We start from the raw sequence: 18,845 nt of genomic DNA on the forward strand, positions 1-18,845 counted from the left end.
CTCGATAATCTCTCGAGCATCAAAGATTTCGACGAAACGACGGAGACAGATTCATATTCGCACGAGTAAGGTACTATTTATTGTAAATATCACGTGGCGTTTCATTGAAATACGCGGGAAATCATTTTTATCTCGAGTGCGAGACGTTTTCAGCTTCTTCGAAGCTTCCAATGAACGTTAACGCGTTGTCCACAACGGATGTAGCGGCTCTTTTGCTCCAAGTCTGAAACTGTAACGTAATTTCCGGCAGAAGGCGTCTCCTGCGCCGCCGGAAGTTACAGCAACGCTCGGTAAAGGCATCCTGTCAGAAATTACATAACAGTTTCGAACTTTGAAATTTCGGCAAAAAGCTAAAAGCTTCCTACAGCCGTTGTACGTCGAATTTAATGCTTCTCGAGACTCCTAAGCTCAGAAGGAAGTTCTTCTTCAGGGGAAATTTCGATTCTCCCTCTTTATCCATCGGTCGAGTCTTTCGAGATGTTCAGGCGTTTCCGGTCACGGATAATTGAGACAACCCGGAGCGCTCGTCTCGACGTTAACTATCTCGCGATTCTAGTCCAATGCGACACGTGGCGTAGAGGAATGTCTCCGACCAAATGTAGCGTGTATCGAGCGAAAAAAATGTCAGCGAATTGACCGCGCGTTCACTGTATCCACGATACATACGCCAGTAACACTTACCGTTTATCTCCCACGCATAATTTATGTTTCAGTCCAACGCGACGACGTTCAACGACGTGTCCGGCCGTGTCGGAATGTACGCACACGTCGTTACGCGTTAGCAATATCATCGTGCGTGTGACAATGCACACCCCCGCCATCGAACCAATTTCACACACTGAGCGATTGAGCTTGCGGCTGATTTTCTCCTCGTATACTTTCTCTCTCGTGTATGGCTCTCCGCCGGGCCCCGGCGGAGTTTCTCCTCGCCGACGTGTACATCTTCACCGCGAAATGGGAAAAAAGAACGCGAAGTATCGCGATCAACGATGACGAATGACTCCGCTGTTTCTGATCGGTGTTCATGCGATTTCAAGTGTCATCATTCACATATTCGCCGCAGACGAACTTTGTGCGAGTGCTTGTCCTACGCGTGAGAGAGGCTTTCCTCAAAGTGCGATCTCTCGATTCTCGGAGCGTGCTTTTGTAACGCGGAGGATAACAATTCGGGTTCCAAACTCGATCGCACGCCGACAACTTGTCCGGTGAATGCGAACGAGGCTCGTATTGCAAAAATGAGAATTGACGTTTTCACATTTCGCTCTTTGTTCCTTAGAATCGTTCGAACTTGTTGTTCAACAACAAGAGTCCTTCGGCCTCGACCGAATCTTATCGTTCGTTCCCCTTCATTTTCGGACGTCAATGATACCAAAGTGTTTTCTTACGAGAGGGGATTATACGTTGAAATTTCGTTCTTTTACCATCAAAGCCGACAATGACGGCAGGACACTTAACGCGTCGCAGACGTCGCACGAATATAGGACGAAAGACGAGGAAGGAGAAAAACGAATATGCGGACACGAGAAATTAGGATGTTCCAAAGTACCACTGTCTCTTTCTCTTTCTCTCTTTGCGTGTACTCCCGTCGCTTTCCATTACGTCTTTGAACCAAAGTATGATAAAGAGAAGGCACTCTCCTTCTCTTTCTCTCTCTCTCTCTCTCTCTCTTTCACTCTTTCTAATTGTGTAATAAATGTTTAATAAATTTAGAGTATACATTAGCCTCTCGAAATGTGTCTGTGTACACGTTGCTTGAAGCGTGACGTATATTATATACATGCGGATAACACAAATCGCAGAACGGTCTTTTGTGTTCCAAGTTAGCGACGTTTAAGAAGTCGATCCTATAGCGAGTTCTCGGATGAGTTATCAAGCACGCGCTGCTTGAAAAGCGGCAAATCATGTTGAAACGCACTGCGAAGTATCCTCTAAGCTCGTGTAACTCGTTCGACGACGTGTGTCCGCCTGATGTGTCGATATTACCCGTTACTTTGTGACTTCATAAGAAGAAGAGAAGAAAGGGAGACCCCCCCTCCCCGTAGGGGACACGCACAGTCCTCGTTGTGCGAAGTAATCGATATAGCTTGTTTCGAGCAGATTTTACATTGATTTATTAGATGATAATATTTATTGTAGACGATGTGATATATAGATATGTTGATCTATTTGATTTCTAACGAAACCCGTTGTTTCGATAAAAAACGAAGAGTCCATTATAATATGATCAGTATTGGATTAAGTAGTATTGATTACGGATGAGATCGTTCAACTTTTACGTCGACGTGCCTCTGAAGAAAAAAAAAACAAAAAACGACTGTTCCGTTATAGTCACGACTCTTATGTTCTACGTATGAGCGCATCGAGGGTTTTCACGTCTCTATATATTGCTCGACGCGACCCGCTCAAATCGCATCGTTTTGCACATCCGATAATATCGCTTGTGGAGCGCGACGCCCGTCCCGCCCGCCTCCCTGCTGGAATTGTATATTTAAGCTGAATAGATTTTATACATATATGCGCATGCGTAGGAGCGTTTCTATTTACGACAAACCGTGTTGTAAATTATGAGATAGTATGATGTACGTACTTAATGCCCCTTTTCGTTTCGCGATGTGTGCAATATGTGTGTGTATATATATACACGCACACACACATATGTGCATACATACATTTAGATATATATATATACATATATAGTATATATTATGTACACAGTTGTTAGGTATATATATATTATGCATATATACATATATTAAAAGAAAAAAAAAGATATCAGTATATATGTCGACACTCGTTTCCAGCTGGTCTGATCGGGTATCATTCGTAATAATTATAATGTGTTGAACAGTCTCTGGCAGCGATGCGATCCAAAAGTTAATCGAGAGATCCGCATGCAAACGCACGATTTATTGTACGATATATGACGCAGATGTATATGTCCATATATAATTTGTTAATATATCGAGAGAAGTAAAGAGATTTTACTAAAGATTTCTGTACGCTCAGCAGCAGATGCTTTGTTTCCTTGATATTTCTAAGCGGCGATTTCATTGTGTTGTTCGCTGATATATATATATATATATATATATATTTTATCTCGTGTTCGTTCGAACGTGCGTGTAACTGTGTAGACTAGATTAGATAATAAAAAGAAAGCGGCACGCCGCGTGTGAAATCCTGAATCTAACTTTGGTGACGAACGTCGCTTCTTCAAGGAGAGAAAGTGGTGATTCTTCTTTTTCCTTGTTAGAAACGCTAGAAACTACCGGCGATTAAAGCGACTTGTTTCCACCGGTCAAGCGATCGAAATGGCTGATTTAAAAAAAAGAAAATACATTACGCAAGGGCGAATGAATATTATTTATTTCTTTTCATTGTATTTAACGTCCATTGAAAAGTGTAAAATGTATTGTTATGTAAACTTGAGTAAATTGTACAAGAATTCAGAAACCCGTCATTTTCGATCGCTCTCGGTAGTCCTAGCGTTAACGTTGCCAAAGTTGAATTTCGTTCCGCACGCGGTGTGTCACTTCGGGTTTTATGATCGCGACGTCATCTCGCAAACGGCTTCCATCCTTTCTCCGTGACATTCCACTACGTGGACGCACGTCTCTCATCATGAGTAAAGTTTGATCTTGACGTAACATCAGTCTGCGTATTTCCGATGGAGCCTAAGACGCGGTCGTAAAGCAAAGTCTCTCGCCGAAAAGTCACTCTCATATATCAATGTGCTTCTCTTGTGCTTGATTAGTTGACGTTAAACGCCCACGCAGGATAATACGCTTGTCGCACTGCATCACTGCCGGATTGTCGAGTTACGGCGTTCAATGTAGCTCCGTGTAGCCGTATTATATTTGACAAAGTCATGCTTCGAGTATCGGAGTGTATCGAGCACATTTCGACAATGGCGATGAAGAATTCCGGCGAAGAATTCTGCGCATTCGGTTCATCGGGGAACTCTTCTCGGTATCGCATCCGCGAAGACAGCCACACATGCACACACACGCACACAGACACCGAGCTCCACGTCTCACTCTCTTTTTCTCTCCCTCTCTCGTACGCTCACTCGGCCGTTCGCGAAAGCGCCGAGCGATCCTCTATTTTTGCGGTAAACACCGAACGGCTTGATCTGAATCGACAACTCGACGCGAGAGTTTGTATCCGAGCAGCGAGCAACAATATACACTTGATATACTACAAACAGATAGTACGTAACGAGACATGAGGATATAATAAATGAATGAATCTGTACAGGAGTTTACCGTATTTATTATTGCCATCGGTGATTTTCGCCACGTTCACACACCCTCGCTTCATTTTGTAAATAAATTCTCTTCTTTTTATGAGACAAAATAACCAAATGCATACAACTACTAAATCAATGTTCTTCTTGTAATTTAGAAACAAAAAATATTAAACTTCCATCGCTCAGTGACTGAAGCTCGTTTTATTTGTCACGATTTCCTCCTCTTGATCACTTATTGTATTCTAATTTCTGAAATGAAAGTTATTTTTCAAGTTACAGCCAACTCGCAAAATGTATTTATTATAAATGTGTTGATATCATCGTGTTTATGATCATGGTGGCTTCTGATAAAAATTATCAGATAACAATACACAACACATTTTATTACCTAAAAAGAATTACGAATTTTCATATCAGTTCTCTCATGCACAATTAATTCTGCGAAAGCCAATGCTATCAATAATGACCAACTGATTTGCTCTTTATTGATGGGACTTAGCGCCTTGTACATATCTTGAAATTCCGGCTTTATGTGCACTGAAGGTAAGCATTCCTTGTTTTGCAGCAGTCTCTCATTTTCCTCCAATAATCTTTGAATCATATATTGAGTAGATACACATTCGTTTCCAACCACGAGTCCATAAACCTTTTGCAAGATATTCTGACGAAGTATAAAAATATTGTTCGTTACAAAGTCATCAATGTCTGAAAATTTTATAACGTAATTTTATTAGAAAGACATTCTCTCTTTTTCGTCTCGTAATAAACACGAGTCACTAGTGTTGGAACAACTGGTTAGATAAGATTTAATTGCGACTGCAAAACAGATGTTATGTTGATTATGTAATATCTTTCCACCGACACAGCAGATTTAACCGGATTTATTTTCGACAAACATAATATTTATCGTTTCAGAGACGAACGAATTATTATTCCACCTTGGTTCTAACATCAATATAATTGCTCGAGTACGTAATCATTTCCTCTCTACCTCTTTTAGAATTCAGTGTTGCGAGGTGCGTCAGGATAATGGCATTTATCACAGATTGCTCAATGCAGGCTTGATAAAGCCTTTTTCCGTTTTTCCGAAACCTATTACCGCCAGACTCCTGCATTACATATCGATCGGCTTTCGGAAGTTTTGCGGCGATCGGTAATGTCTGAATGAAAAAAGGATGAATAGTTACAATTATATTATATAACAAACACACTTTGAAATTGATGTTAAATAATCTGAGATGGTTTAATAAACTTTATGATTTTATAAAATTTAATTTTGTTATCTTAATGTTTACCGCTTGAAGTAAGGAATGAAGATTCTCCTTTGTGCCACTGCGTGTAAAAGATTTATAGCACCATTGCAATACTTCGCAATCACGATTTAATAATGACCAGCTTATTATGTCCTGTCCCACATGTATGCCTAATATTGTATTGACATCCTGCAATATCTCATATTTAGATAAAGTGTTAAATATAGAAAAAACATGTAACGACAACACTATCAATATCATCAGACATCATGCAAAAAAAATAATAACTTTATTTTGATACATGTATTTAAAAAATAAAGATAAAACTTCTACTTTCTCTTTCAAACTATGTACTTTGTTTTTTGATCTTTTCTTATATACATAATGCACATATACTTTGCTTTTTAATGAAAAAATTAAAATAAAATTTAGCCTTCTTACCTTTTGGTTGCCATTAGCAACTTTTGGTGTTATGACCAAACCTGAAGTAATTTTTTTGGAAGCTTTCTTATCACCATTTATAATTGATTTCAAAAATTTATGTAAACTTTTCTCACTTATACTTTTTACTTTTAATAAATCTTCCAGTGACTTATATGGTCCATTATTCGTACGATAAATTTCTAAACTCTGCGCACGTTGTTTAGTAATAGAATACCTTTGTGTACATAATTATAAAATATATAATCAAAAGTTGATAAGAAGTATGTTTACAATATATTACAACAATAAGATAAAGAAATCTTTCCACAAAAACATAACTTACTGCAATAAATCTTCTATATTTTGATAATTAATTATGTCAAGAATTTTGTTTTTTTCCTCTGAAGATAAGTTTATGTCAATAGCGTCTGCATCTGTACTATTCATCTTGAAAATTATTGCGCTTGGTCCCCAATGTTTACTAACCTACGAATAAAAAAATAAAACATTGGAGGGCAAGAAAGCAGAAGAGGTTATATTAATATATAAAAGTAGATATTATTAACATATATAAAAACAATATTAATTAATGTCAATATTTATGTATAAAACAGAATGAGAGAATTGTATATAAAACAGCTTTATTTAATTTATATCTAATTGTAACACAATATTCTAAATACTTTCTCAAGATTTTTAAAAATTTCTGTGTTAGTAAATTTTTCATCATATTTTACAAATATATAAATATATACCTGCGCTTTCTGATGTTTAATAAAATTATTAAATAATCTTGTTATGTTCCACATTCTATTTCCCAATACTTTACATAAACCACGTTAATTAAGTCATTAAAGACATATCATATGTTCTATTAACAAATTCAAATAATTTTTATGCTGAATATAATGTAATATTCATTTTGTTAATATAAAAATATTTATATAGCAATTCACATAACACAAACGTATTCTTCTTCTTCTTCAGATGTGACCCGGGTAAAATTTACCATTAGCCAGTCTAGTTAAACCATAAGCCGTAATCACATTAGCGATTGCCGATTGGATTACAATTGCGGTTGACGATTGGCGATTACTTTTCAACCAATCAGGGCAAAACAGGTATCGATTGAAATTGATGATATTTAGATAATGCTCTATTTTAATCGCCAATCGCAATCGTAATTCAATCGGCAATTGCTAGTGTGATTTAGATTTCTCTCTGCACATAATTTTATTTACAATACAGTCGGATGTAATAGGATGTAATAAAGCGGTCCGGTTATTGCATCAGATTGTACCATCACTGTCTTAAGCCAGCGGCACACGGTGCTTGTTTTCGTGCTGGATTGCTTGCTAAATGAAAATACTGCGTTCTGATTGGTACATTTCCGAAGATGGATGGAAATGCACCAATCAGAACGCAGTATTTTCATCCAGCAAGCAATCCAGCACGAAAACAAGCACCGTGTGCCGCTGGCTTTAAATCGATCATCGACTGCTTTCACCCGCACCTCGTACACTTTGTGCAGATAAATAGTTCCACTACGGAAAGAAATGAATCACCGCGATTGGTCGACTCAGCTTCCCGAGTATCCCGCTTGTGGCGCTGTCCGCAGTTGCCTCGTATTTATTTATGGCGCAGGGTCCGGTTTGTTTTGTGTGCGCGAAACCGCCGCTCGTAATTTCTCGTGATTTTGACTCGCCGTAGCTGAGTCTCATGCCTTAAATCGTAACGGGGAGTACCGAAAGTAAGTTTCGCGCGTGTGTTATGGCGGAAAGATGTTCATTCCGCCGCGCGAAGTGAAGTGAGATGAATCGTCGGAATACCAAGGAAAGTTCAGAGCGCCAGCTGTGTAAGGGCAGCTCGGTTTTCGCGTCGCGGAGTTTCGTTTTTGACTCATCAGGCGAGTCTCGGCCGCGAATTATCGTTAAACATCGAGATATGGCACAGCTTTCGTTAAATATTCGCTGAAAATGTGCATTGTTCGTCGGGAGGGTCGAGTAAAGTTTCGGGAAATTTTTCTGTCATGGCTGACTTCTTTTATATATTTCAAACGCAACGAACGGTTTCGAACAGAATATTTTGATTGGCTAGTACGCTAGTGATACGTATTCACCGCATACACACACATTGAAAATCGCGACTGTGCATTGCAATGCTTAGTGAATTTCAAAAGCCGACCGTGCGTATTTTCCGCGATTTTGAATTACCAAATATCGCGAATATCAGCGTGTATTGTTTCGTCGAGAGTGCCGAAAGCACATTTCTTGCATTTGTCATGGCGAAATATCGTCAAGTAGTCGAAAATAATTAACGAAACCGGATCGTCGGTAGTGCCGAGTGAAATTACGCGCGTTTGTTGCTCAAGATTTGTGTTGCGACCACGTATTGTGAAAAATAATGACCTGTTATTATGCAAAATTAATGTTTGTGTTGTGAAAAATATTGAGTGCCCGAGGATATATTTTGCAAGGAGAGACATCAGGAACCATCGAGGGGTAAGTTAATTTTATGTACATTACACTATAACAATTCGGGGTAATTATATATATATATATATATATATATATATATATAGAATACCCTCCTCACTTCCAATATCGACGAAAAAATACTTAATCGACGCATTTTTGCAAAACAAACAACTTTTCTATTTGAAAAAATCGTCGCTCTGCCTTGTGGAGCGAGATATTAATTGTTAAAGTTGATGGCAATTTGGTTTAAGAAATCTGTCACGGAGGTGACAGATAATAAAAAACAAATCTTCGCCTTACTAAAAAGATGAGTGTACAATATATTAAAAATGGATGCAGAAAAAATTAGCAAGGCCCCTACACAATATATCATGAATCAGAAGCAGAAGAATGTAGCATGTGCTATCTTATTATGTAGAACTGATCTTATTCCTCTTGTTATGTGATAAAATAGCATATGCTATAATTCTTTCGCTTTTGATATATCCTCCATTTTGTAGGAGCCTTGCTAATCTTCTGTATCCATTTTTACTATATTGTAGATTCATCTTTTTAGTAAGGCGAAAGACTTAAAAAAAAATAAAAGAAGTGACAGATATAACTGAATATATATTTTATATTTATATATTTATACACTTATATTTTTATTGATATTTGAAATATATTTTATATATTTATTTTCATTTCTATGTCTTTTTACACATTATCTCATTTACATTTACTATTTCAGCTATGTCTGCTACTTCTCTTATTTTCTTTTAAATCTTTTGCTTCACTAAAAAGATAATTACACTACAATACTACAATATACTAAAAATGAATTCAGAAAAGATTAGCAAAGCCCCTACGAAAGGGAGGATATATTGTGAATCAAAAGTGGAAGAATCATAGCATATACTATTTTATTATATAACAAGAAGAACAAGATCAGTTCTACATAATAAGATAACACATGCTATCATTCTTCTATTTCTGATTTATGATACATGCTCCCTAGAGTTACCAGATGGCCTTGATTTCTGGGGTTGTCCTGGAATTTTTTGAAGTTTGTCCTGTGTCCTGAAATTTAAGTCTTTTATCCTGGAAAATCAGAATTTCAAGAAAATTATAATCATAATATTTATGTTTTTAACTGGTATTAGAGAGAAATATAAGAGCAATCATTGAGATTTATAAGGTCGAAAAATTTGACGTGAGAAACCATTCTAGTAATTAGAAAATGTATAATAAAAAAAGGGTCAATCCTATGATTTATGTCCAAATTTCTCTCTACCAGTATCTAATTCACACATTAATTCATTGCAGATAAGCAACGATATCTCTTAACCGTCTTCTATCTGTCCAATTTAACTAAAACTATTCTCTAACAATCTATTTTTCAACCTAAAAAATGTTCCGGAAATAGTCATTTTGCATATCTTCCTTTCCTTTCCCTAATCTTCCTTTCTATAGGAGCCTTGCTAATCTTTTCTGTATCTATTTCTATTATACTATAGACTCATCTTTTTAGTAAGGCTAAAGATTTAAAAGAAAATAAAAGAAGAGGTAGACATAGCTGAAATAGTAAGTATAAATGAGATAATGTATAAAAATGACAGAAATAAAAATAAATATATAAAATATATCTCAAATATCAATAAAAATATAAATATAAAATATATAAATATAAATCATTTTAATTGATTTTTTAATTGTATCTAATTATATTTAATTGCATATAATTGTATTTGATTTTATACCTTCTTAGTATATTGTAGGCCCATCTTTTTAATAAGGCAAAAATTCATTTTTTATTATCTGTCACTTTCGTAATAGATTTCCTAAACCAAATTGCCGTCAACTTTAACAATTAATATCTCGCTCCACAAGGCAGAGCGACGATTTTATCAACTAGAAAAGTTGTTTGTCTTATAAAAACTCGTCGGTTAAATATTTTTTCGTCGACATTGAAGGAATTCTGTATAATTACCTAAATTAAAACCTTATCACCCATATTTCGATAATTAATATTTCATCACAGTTTATTTCCGAGCCACTTTTCCATCTTCTGTGGCCTCTAACTCCGAAACACGTGATGGCAGCTCGACGCGGATCAATCTTAGTTCAAACCTAGATTAATGTCTTATAGCAAATAATTTTATAGCAAATAAGCTTATAACTGGTGACTCGTGATTTTCGCATCGGTCAATCTTGACCTATCGGCTTTAATTCAATTTCTCGATAACGCGTAGGCGCACGTCGTTGCAATTTATGAGAATCTTAGTTATTTTGGGTCTAGATTAATACCTTATCACTCATATTTCGTTAATTAACATTTAATGACTCGTCATTTTTGGGTCTGTCACTTTTCAAATTTTCGTGTCTTCTAATTTTTCGCCCTTCTAACTTCGAAACGTGCTATCACAACTCGATGCGATTTGCTCGAATCATCCTTATTTTGAATCTAGATTAACGTCTTGTCACAAATAATTATCTTATGATCCTCGGTGACCCTTCATTTTCGCATTGATCTCGGAAAGACGATGAAAAAATTGAATAAAAAAAATGAAAAAATTCAATATAAAAATCACAGAAATGGCCATCACTATTGGCGTCATTTTGTGTCATTTGCTGGAAGTTTTCCGCGCGGTTTCGAAATATTTTTTCCCGAATTGCGGGCAGTGCGTTGCGTGAAAACGAGAGTTGAAGGGTCAAGGCGGAGGGAGAAATGAGATTTTGACTTAGCGATAAGATCTACCGCTGACTTGCCTCGTGCCTCCTTCTGCCGCGCGTTCTCTCGTCGGTGGTGCGACAAAGACGGAGAGCGATTGATCGTCTGTGCTTGTCTGACTATAGCCGGGTATAGACGGGTATAAAGCTGGGTATAGACTTGAGCACGAACGCGCATGCCGAGGCAAGCCGAGGCCGCATGAGCATGCAAGTATGGACGTTCGAGGTGCGGCAGATTGCCTCGGATGATTCGCCGCACGGGCTCGGACCGAGCCGAGCGCTGTCGGTCCATCAAAGATAATTCGTGCTCAGTTTGGACGCATTCGAGCACGCGTACAGAGGATAGCCGCGCACAACGCGAAAAATTAGGAAAATTTAATAAATTATTTGCAGTAAGTGTAATAAATGCAGAAAATATATACAGAGTGTCCGATAACTCGCGAAGCAGCGTGTACGGACAGATTAGATCAAACTGAACAAAAAATTCCTCTATTATTTTACGAATAGGTACGTGAAATTTTGAGTTAATAATAAAAATATGTGTTAATGGTCACACGCCATATAGTAGAAGAGCTGTGATAGAGACGTTCACTGCTGTGTATTTGTGTATCAGACTAAATTGAACAAAAAGGTCCTATTACTTTGCAAATAATCACGTAAATTTGTAGTTATTAATTAAAAAAGGTTAGTGTATGACTGTGCGCAATAATACATCAATCTTCTTTAATTAATCTTTTTTTAATTAATATCTTAATAATTATCACGAATATCGTAAAATGTGAGATTTTTATGTTCTGCTTAACCCTTTGTCCTACCCGCTAACTCCCGATTGCTCGGGCCACAATAAACAAGAAGATCGGTCACGCGTCGAGCCATTTAGCTGTTTAGCCGTGTGCTCGAACTTGCGCAAAATATATGCGTCTTATGACACGTGTATTTCGGCGCAACGAAAGGAATTATCATCGATATTAGATTTTCTTTTTACTGACATGATAGGTATAAGGGTTGTTTAATTCTTTTAGGGAATTATAACCTAAACGTGACGTGAACGTAACGAAGAATTACACGTAACTGAAGTAAGAAAATATCGAGAACAACTGAACCACGAGTCTGACTCGTGTTGTTTATGTTTGTCCCGAATGAAGTACCACGAGCCAGGCCTCGTGTTGTTTACGTTTGGTCCGAACAAAGTACCACGAGTCAGGCTCGTGCTCATTGTTTTTGGCCCAAATTTCTTACCACGAGTCTCACTCGTTGTTGTAGGACAAGGGGTTAATCCGCTCTACGCCTTCACGAGCGTTGTCAAGAGTTCTGAGACACCCTATATGTGTATGTATACATACACACACATATATACACACAATACATATATTGTTTTAAATGAATGTATTTTGTAGTAATGGAATGGGACCAAGAAATATGCATGCAATTAATAAACGAATATAGAAATAGAGAAGTTTTATGGAATCCGCGGGATTCTGCATATTATAACAAAGTGAAGAAAGAAGATGCTTGGAAGGAACTCTCTGAAAAAATTGGAAAGAACAGTGAAGAAGTAAAAAAAAAAATTGAAAGTTTAAAAGGTTCATATAGACGGGAAAAGGCGCGAGTGAAAACAAGTATAGGAACAGGAAAAGGTAAGTAAAGAGAGACATTGGAAGATAATAAAAAGTAATTTTCTAAAGAATACATATATTTGCAGGACGACGTGAGATTTATAAATCAAAATGGTTCGCTTATGAAACTCTACAATTTTTGGAAGATAAAGATGAGCCTCGGAAGACTCTAAGTGTAAGTACTTTAATTGAAAGAAATAGAAAGTTGGGATAAGATATTTTATTGACAAGGTATTTTCATATAAGAAATTTATTCAAGCATATTGGTTTTGCCAAGGTACTCTGCCAGTGGTACAGAAATAGTCAGTAAATTCCTCTCTTATTTCTTGAGCAATTAATTTTGTCTTACAAGGTACATTTTTCAAAGGCAAAAGAGACTCCATTCCCTGTTGATCATTTCGCCAACTTCCAAGTATCGTATGTCCATTAAGATCTGTGTCTAAAAAACCTGGTGGTGTATATATATTTGTGGAGGATTTACTTCTCCGTAAAAAATTATGAAGGTATATGACAGCCATCACAATCAATTCTGCTTTGTGTGGCTCTAAAAGCATTGGCTTTTGTAAAACTCTAAAGACACTAGATGCAATTCCGAAGGCATTTTCTACAACACTGCGTGCTCTAGATAAACGATAATTAAATATACGTTTTGGAGATCCGCTTGGGTGAATATCATTATAGGGTTTCATTATATGATCACTCAAAGGAAAGGCTGCGTCTCCTAATAATACATAAGGAACTTCCATTTCTCTTCCAATGAGAGCTGAAGGCTCAGGTGCATTTAAATTTCTATTCTCTATTTTTTTATACAGTTCACAATTTTTGAATACATCTCCATCTGAAATACGTCCTTGGCAGCCAATATCAACGAATATGAAATTATAATCAGCATCTACTACAGCCATCAGAACAATACTGAATTGGGATTTATAGTTATAAAAGTCACTTCCGCTATTTATCGGAGCTTGTAAAGTAATATGTTTTCCGTCGATAGCTCCTATACATTGCGGAAAATTCCATGTTTCTTCGAATTTTTTAGTAATTTTCTTCCATTCGTCTGGAGTTGACGGCATCTGAAAAAATTGAAGAAATAAAAGTTTCTCGAATTTAGTCTATAAAATTTATAGTCTACACAAATGTGCAGCAAATTTAAAGAATTTCAAAATGCATTGATTTATATATTTATTTATTCTTATAGAATTTGCAGACTGTATCCGACGACGAAGAAACTAATAATGAAACATTGCATGAGAACTTGGACGAAAAAAAAGAAAACAGTCAGATCAACGTAGAATCGAATAATTCGCAAACATTAGCTGTGAAGCAAGTAACAGATGAAACTCAGAATAAGAAGTTTAAGTCTCCGAAGAAACGTCCCACGAAGCAAAGAAGGACTGACGAGGATCCAACAATTGTGGAAGCTTTAGGATATCTGCGACAAACAGCAGCAGTTTCACAGCAACGAAAAGACCAATGTAGCCTTTTCGGTGATTACATTGCGGATAAACTACGTACATTTGATAATCGTGTCCGTGCTATTGCACAAAATAGAATTTGCAACGTCTTATTTGTATTAGAAATGAATTTATATCAAAATCCTAGCATTTATACAAATATACATTCCACATCTTTCTCAGATTCAAATAATTTTCAACAAACAAACCGTTCATCTACTCCGCAAAACTCTAACAATCAACCATCTACGTCATCCACTCCTGTCAGTCATATCAGCTCGCCTTATGCATCTCCTCAAGAAAACGAATCACCTTTATCCAACTATTTTCAAGACGTTTCTGATTCTACCAATGATTCTCAGCATACATAATAAAATTATATTATGTGTTACATAATAAAACTATATTCTACAAATTTGCGTTATTAAATTCATATTTTTCAAATGTGTCACTAATAAAATACATTTCAAATAAGTGTCACTAATAAAATATATAACCAGTATTTGTTATATTTTTACTTACCTTCATATAACTGATGAGACAATCAATTATTGCACGGCACACTTCCGGAACTATTTCCGATATCAATTGTTTAGATATTTTAAATAAATATTGCAAACTGGTGAAGGACTCGCCAGTTGCAAGAAATCGCAAAGTCACGGCTAATCTTTCTTTAGCTGGAACTGCTTTTCGAAAAGTTGTATCATTTTTCGATATTTTGTCTTTGATGGCATTCAAAAGAAAAATGAAATCATCTTCTGCCATTCTAACAAAGTTTCTGAATCGATCATTTTCTTTGTCAGCCAGCAAGTCATTTGATAAACCAATGCTGTTTACATTATTCAATCGTCTTCTGTTTAAATATAACTGTGTTGACCACCAGCGTCTTCGTTTTCTCGTTTTCTTCTTTTTTTTTAATAAATTATATAAAACAATAAAACTGGCACATGCCACTGCAACATTTTTGTCTTCCATGTTTACACCAGTTCTGTTGACTCCGAACGACCGGAGCAACGTCGACCAGTTTCCTCGACTTGCCTAATGCGTTTTCACGCGGAGACTTCAATTTTGCAATCCGAGGCATTCGGTGTGGCCTCAGCTTGCCTCATGCGCGCGTTCGTGCTGTACCCAGCTTCACATACCATCTCTTGTAAAGGGAAATAGAGTGAGCAAGAACCGTGCACGCTTTGCCGTTACCGTCAGGACGGATGTAGTGTGCACACATTTTTCCAGGGGGCGCGTCGGAATTCGGCAGAAAAAGCGTTCCGGTATAATCAGCCCGTAATTGGCCGCTCTCAGGTTTCTCTCTGCTTGGAGGTTTTATTTCCTAGAGATCTGGGATCTCTAGGAAGCATGTTCTTCTATTGAACATTGAACGTTACTCTCTTTTGATGAGTTTCGGAACACAGCTCTAAACGCGTCTCGCAGTTGTTCAAACGTTAAAAAATTTGAACATTTGTCCAATACTTTGTGGTCTTTTACACTTTTTGAAGCGAGGTTACTACATACATACATATCGAGGTATGTGCATATTTTACTAATTAAATCGAAAGCTATTAAGCGAGATATGCAACTAAACTTTTTGATCTTCAATCCATCCATAAAATCGGGGTTAAATAATCGGAAAAGCGAAATTTCTCAAGTCTGAAAGCAGACATTAAAATTCTTGTGTTTATTCGTACACCCAGTTTGCGAAAAGTCCTTTATATTTCATTATTCATATGTTTGCTTTTAGTCATTAGGGGGAAACTGTCGCTAATCTCGGAATGAGTCTTGTGGAATAATCCGTTATTCAAGCGAGATTTAAAAGTGACAGCGAGGAAGTTCGTGACTCGTAAAATTTATTTAACAAACATGATTTCATGCATGATACGAAAACTCTTCAAACATCGATTCGTTAACGCCGGCAAGCGTTAATTAGCAGTAACATTATTTCAATATAATTTCTCACTCTGAGAGATCGATATAAGCGTAGTACAACCCACGGATATAACATTTGCATTATTGAGCGAAAAGTTGTAACATTGATTAATCATCTCGATTCATTGATTCTTACCGTCTACCGTTACGAAGCGGAAAAATCTTAAGAGGATATTGGAATCTATTTATACAATATTGGAAATTTAGTCACGGAAATTTTGCGAATTCCTTCTCGAATTCTTCGATTCCTTCCTATCCCTTTTCATTACCAATGATGACGTTACTCATGGGTTAATCCCAAAAGCCACAATGGATTCCAACGAATGCGTCGGCTTTAATCGGCTGTCTCCATTCAAGCGTCTTATCTTGCTTGCTCACTCGCCTGGGAGATGTTCTTCGAGAGTTCTTCCAAATAAAACTGACGCATTATCAAGTTTCTTCACAATTTAAAAATTATCGACACTTTTCGCACGAAAAGTAGAATTTCAAGAAAGGGTGATATCGAAAAAATATGAGAGGAAACCCTTTGCATTCGTTCGCATGTCCTTTATTTTTCGACGAATTCCGTCACACCCGCGTGTCGTACGAGCATTCATTCTTGAATGCTGATTGTTAGGTCCCCCCTCTTTTATCGCAATGCATTCCTTGCTTGAATATTACTCGAGAACCCAGAGGTTTGAGGCATATCCGCGTATACCGAGCGAACCTGCGAAATCCAAACGATCGTTACGCGAACAAAGCCCGAACAAAGCCCGTACTATCTCAAGTAATACGAGCCGTACGAATTGTTCAACCAGCGAAAAGTTCCGAACGCTGGTTCTTCCTACAAAAGCGTGCTTTCTCGCGATATGTCCGGCAGCATTAACGAGCGGAAACAGATTACAATGGCGACTGGCTGACAAAATCTCCCGTATCGTGCAAACTTCCCGTATCGCACGGGAATTACGCTTCGACACATAACACACATCGCGCAGCGCACATCGCTGTCGCGATACACATATTAAACGCGAGAGCAGCGTAAGTTCGTGCGAAGTGTCAACCGGTCAAAAATGACTCACAACGGCAACATCTGTCGCGGTTCCGGCGAATAACAGCAACCGCCAACCACGACATTATTTTGCGATAATTTCTCGTCAGAATCACATGCGTATGACTGCGCTGCGGATGTTTATGTAAATACATATGTCTCCGCAGGGAACAGACGGAGAATCGAGAATTCGGCAAATTGCACCGACGCAGAAGTTGCGCGAAAATTGTCTCTCGATATAAAGACCGATAAAAGAATAAAACGGAATGTATATTTGACTGCGTCCGAAATTGAGCCCTTTAAATATTTTCGACCTTTATATCGCGTCAGCAGTTGGATGGACACGAGATTAAAGTTCCGTCGAATTAAAAACGTGAAGTTTTCAAGCGAGACCTTGCTATTGACTTTTCTGACGTTAGAGCTCGCGAGTGGAGACGCGCGCTCGTTTCTCGGTTTATTCCTCTCCTGTATCGCTCGTATAATTCAGAACGTATTGATACTTCGATAACTCGCGTTAGTTAGCAGGTCGATTTCGAGCTGCTCGAAGGCAGCCAGCCGTGTGGCAGGTAAACTTTATCGCGTCGTAACGCTCCATATTTCACGCGACGTCGCGACGTTTTATATCGTTGTGTGTACAAATACTGCTTACAGGAGAGCTAGTTGCAACGTGAAGCAACCGCTCGGTGATAAGTCGTTTTCTTCCTCGGGTGCCCAGCACCAGGGCACCTGCATGAATCCTAAGTAGATCGATCCCTGTACGATTATCGTGCCAAGGTATACCGCGACGATCAGTAGCGGCTCAATTTGTCACGATAATTTGAAACAGAACGGCACAATTCTGGCTACACTATGCAGGTTCATTCCAGATATTCCAGAAGGAAATACTTGGTCCCAACCCGACGAATACAATGAAATATAATAAATATAAATGAAAATAAATGAAATGAATATAAATATAAATTGTAAATAAGTATATCGTCGTGCATTCGCATTTACTCGTAGGTGAGATCCTACAGATAAGTCATTGATGAATTATTATAATGAGCTACCAATTATCCACCTGTTAGTGTTATCTGTGGAAACTACTGATCATCTAAAATGAACGTACATCAAAGCATCACACAGAGTGTTGACGTTGTGGCTAACATTTAAGTATGGTTTACTAGATCGTGTAATTGAGAATAGCAAGCGTTCTGTAATTGCTTCACACGCAATCGCAATTCAATTTGTCTATTTGAATATCGTCTAAAAAGGTATTATTTTACGCACGTGTTATTTTCATGTCATGTACGTAATTGTTATAACTTGTAAATTGTGTTATAATTCTTATTTTATATCATTATATAAAAATTACTATATAAATAGCCATTAACCAATAATAATATTATGTCATAATGTAATATTATTCTAATGATGCAGGTATTACATCTCTGGAATATCCACGAGACGTTTCAAGGAAATTGTTGGAAAGGATGTTGAGGTATTATGTTTATACGCACTTGAGTCCTAATCTATACGTACTCGACCGTCGCTCGTCCGGAAATTCCATTTGCAATGCGTTAATTCTCTCTGCGTATCGTCAAAACTCCCTTACACAGATCTCGCACACTTGACACACCCAAATTCTTTTTTCTTTTCCAGGACGCACATCGTCCGGCACATCGTTTATTCAAGACTATGCGTAGGCGAAGAACTGTTCCGGCCATAAATTCGCGCGCGA

At 37.4% G+C, this 18,845-nt stretch overlaps 3 protein-coding genes and 1 long non-coding RNA gene across 13 annotated transcripts; 1 reads left to right on the forward strand and 3 right to left on the reverse strand.

The window, feature by feature from the left end:
* Positions 1-4,249: 4,249 nt before the first annotated feature.
* Positions 4,250-7,151, reverse strand: LOC105185579 (transcription elongation factor, mitochondrial). 2 transcript variants are annotated; one of them, XM_011145187.3, is made up of 8 exons: positions 6,879-7,151; positions 6,678-6,793; positions 6,266-6,408; positions 5,941-6,157; positions 5,542-5,688; positions 5,238-5,406; positions 4,635-4,951; positions 4,250-4,495 (listed from the first exon to the last, which is right to left on the reverse strand). In XM_011145187.3, the coding sequence occupies exons 2-7, from the start codon at positions 6,729-6,731 to the stop codon at positions 4,635-4,637; spliced, it is 1,047 nt and encodes a 348-aa protein (XP_011143489.1). In that variant the 5' UTR covers positions 6,732-6,793; positions 6,879-7,151; the 3' UTR covers positions 4,250-4,495. The 2 variants fall into 2 exon arrangements, with proteins under 2 accessions (XP_011143489.1, XP_025163131.1); XM_025307346.1 differs by lacking the exon at positions 6,879-7,151 and having other exon boundaries at positions 6,678-6,828.
* Positions 7,152-7,577: 426 nt separating this feature from the next.
* Positions 7,578-14,630, forward strand: LOC105185577 (uncharacterized). Of its 9 annotated transcripts, none has more exons than XM_025307342.1 (7): positions 7,579-8,423; positions 11,235-11,615; positions 12,131-12,184; positions 12,372-12,437; positions 12,506-12,745; positions 12,811-12,899; positions 13,923-14,627. In XM_025307342.1, the coding sequence occupies exons 4-7, from the start codon at positions 12,434-12,436 to the stop codon at positions 14,547-14,549; spliced, it is 960 nt and encodes a 319-aa protein (XP_025163127.1). In that variant the 5' UTR covers positions 7,579-8,423; positions 11,235-11,615; positions 12,131-12,184; positions 12,372-12,433; the 3' UTR covers positions 14,550-14,627. The 9 variants fall into 9 exon arrangements, with proteins under 9 accessions (XP_025163124.1, XP_025163125.1, XP_025163126.1 ...); XM_019842533.2 differs by having other exon boundaries at positions 11,235-11,500; XM_025307339.1 differs by having other exon boundaries at positions 7,578-8,423; positions 12,131-12,437; positions 13,923-14,630.
* On the reverse strand, positions 9,337-11,244 carry LOC112590519 (uncharacterized). Its single transcript, XR_003114284.1, has 3 exons — positions 10,369-11,244; positions 10,139-10,289; positions 9,337-9,479 (listed from the first exon to the last, which is right to left on the reverse strand). It is a non-coding gene; the product is annotated as an uncharacterized LOC112590519 (long non-coding RNA).
* On the reverse strand, positions 12,959-15,376 carry LOC109504046 (protein ANTAGONIST OF LIKE HETEROCHROMATIN PROTEIN 1-like). Its single transcript, XM_019842531.2, has 2 exons — positions 14,701-15,376; positions 12,959-13,797 (listed from the first exon to the last, which is right to left on the reverse strand). The coding sequence occupies exons 1-2, from the start codon at positions 15,151-15,153 to the stop codon at positions 12,979-12,981; spliced, it is 1,272 nt and encodes a 423-aa protein (XP_019698090.1). The 5' UTR covers positions 15,154-15,376; the 3' UTR covers positions 12,959-12,978.
* Positions 15,377-18,845: the final 3,469 nt, after the last annotated feature.

This window comes from Harpegnathos saltator, unplaced genomic scaffold (assembly GCF_003227715.2).
Source record: "Harpegnathos saltator strain DR-91 unplaced genomic scaffold, Hsal_v8.6 scaffold845, whole genome shotgun sequence".
Classification (NCBI taxonomy): Eukaryota; Metazoa; Arthropoda; class Insecta; order Hymenoptera; family Formicidae; genus Harpegnathos; species Harpegnathos saltator.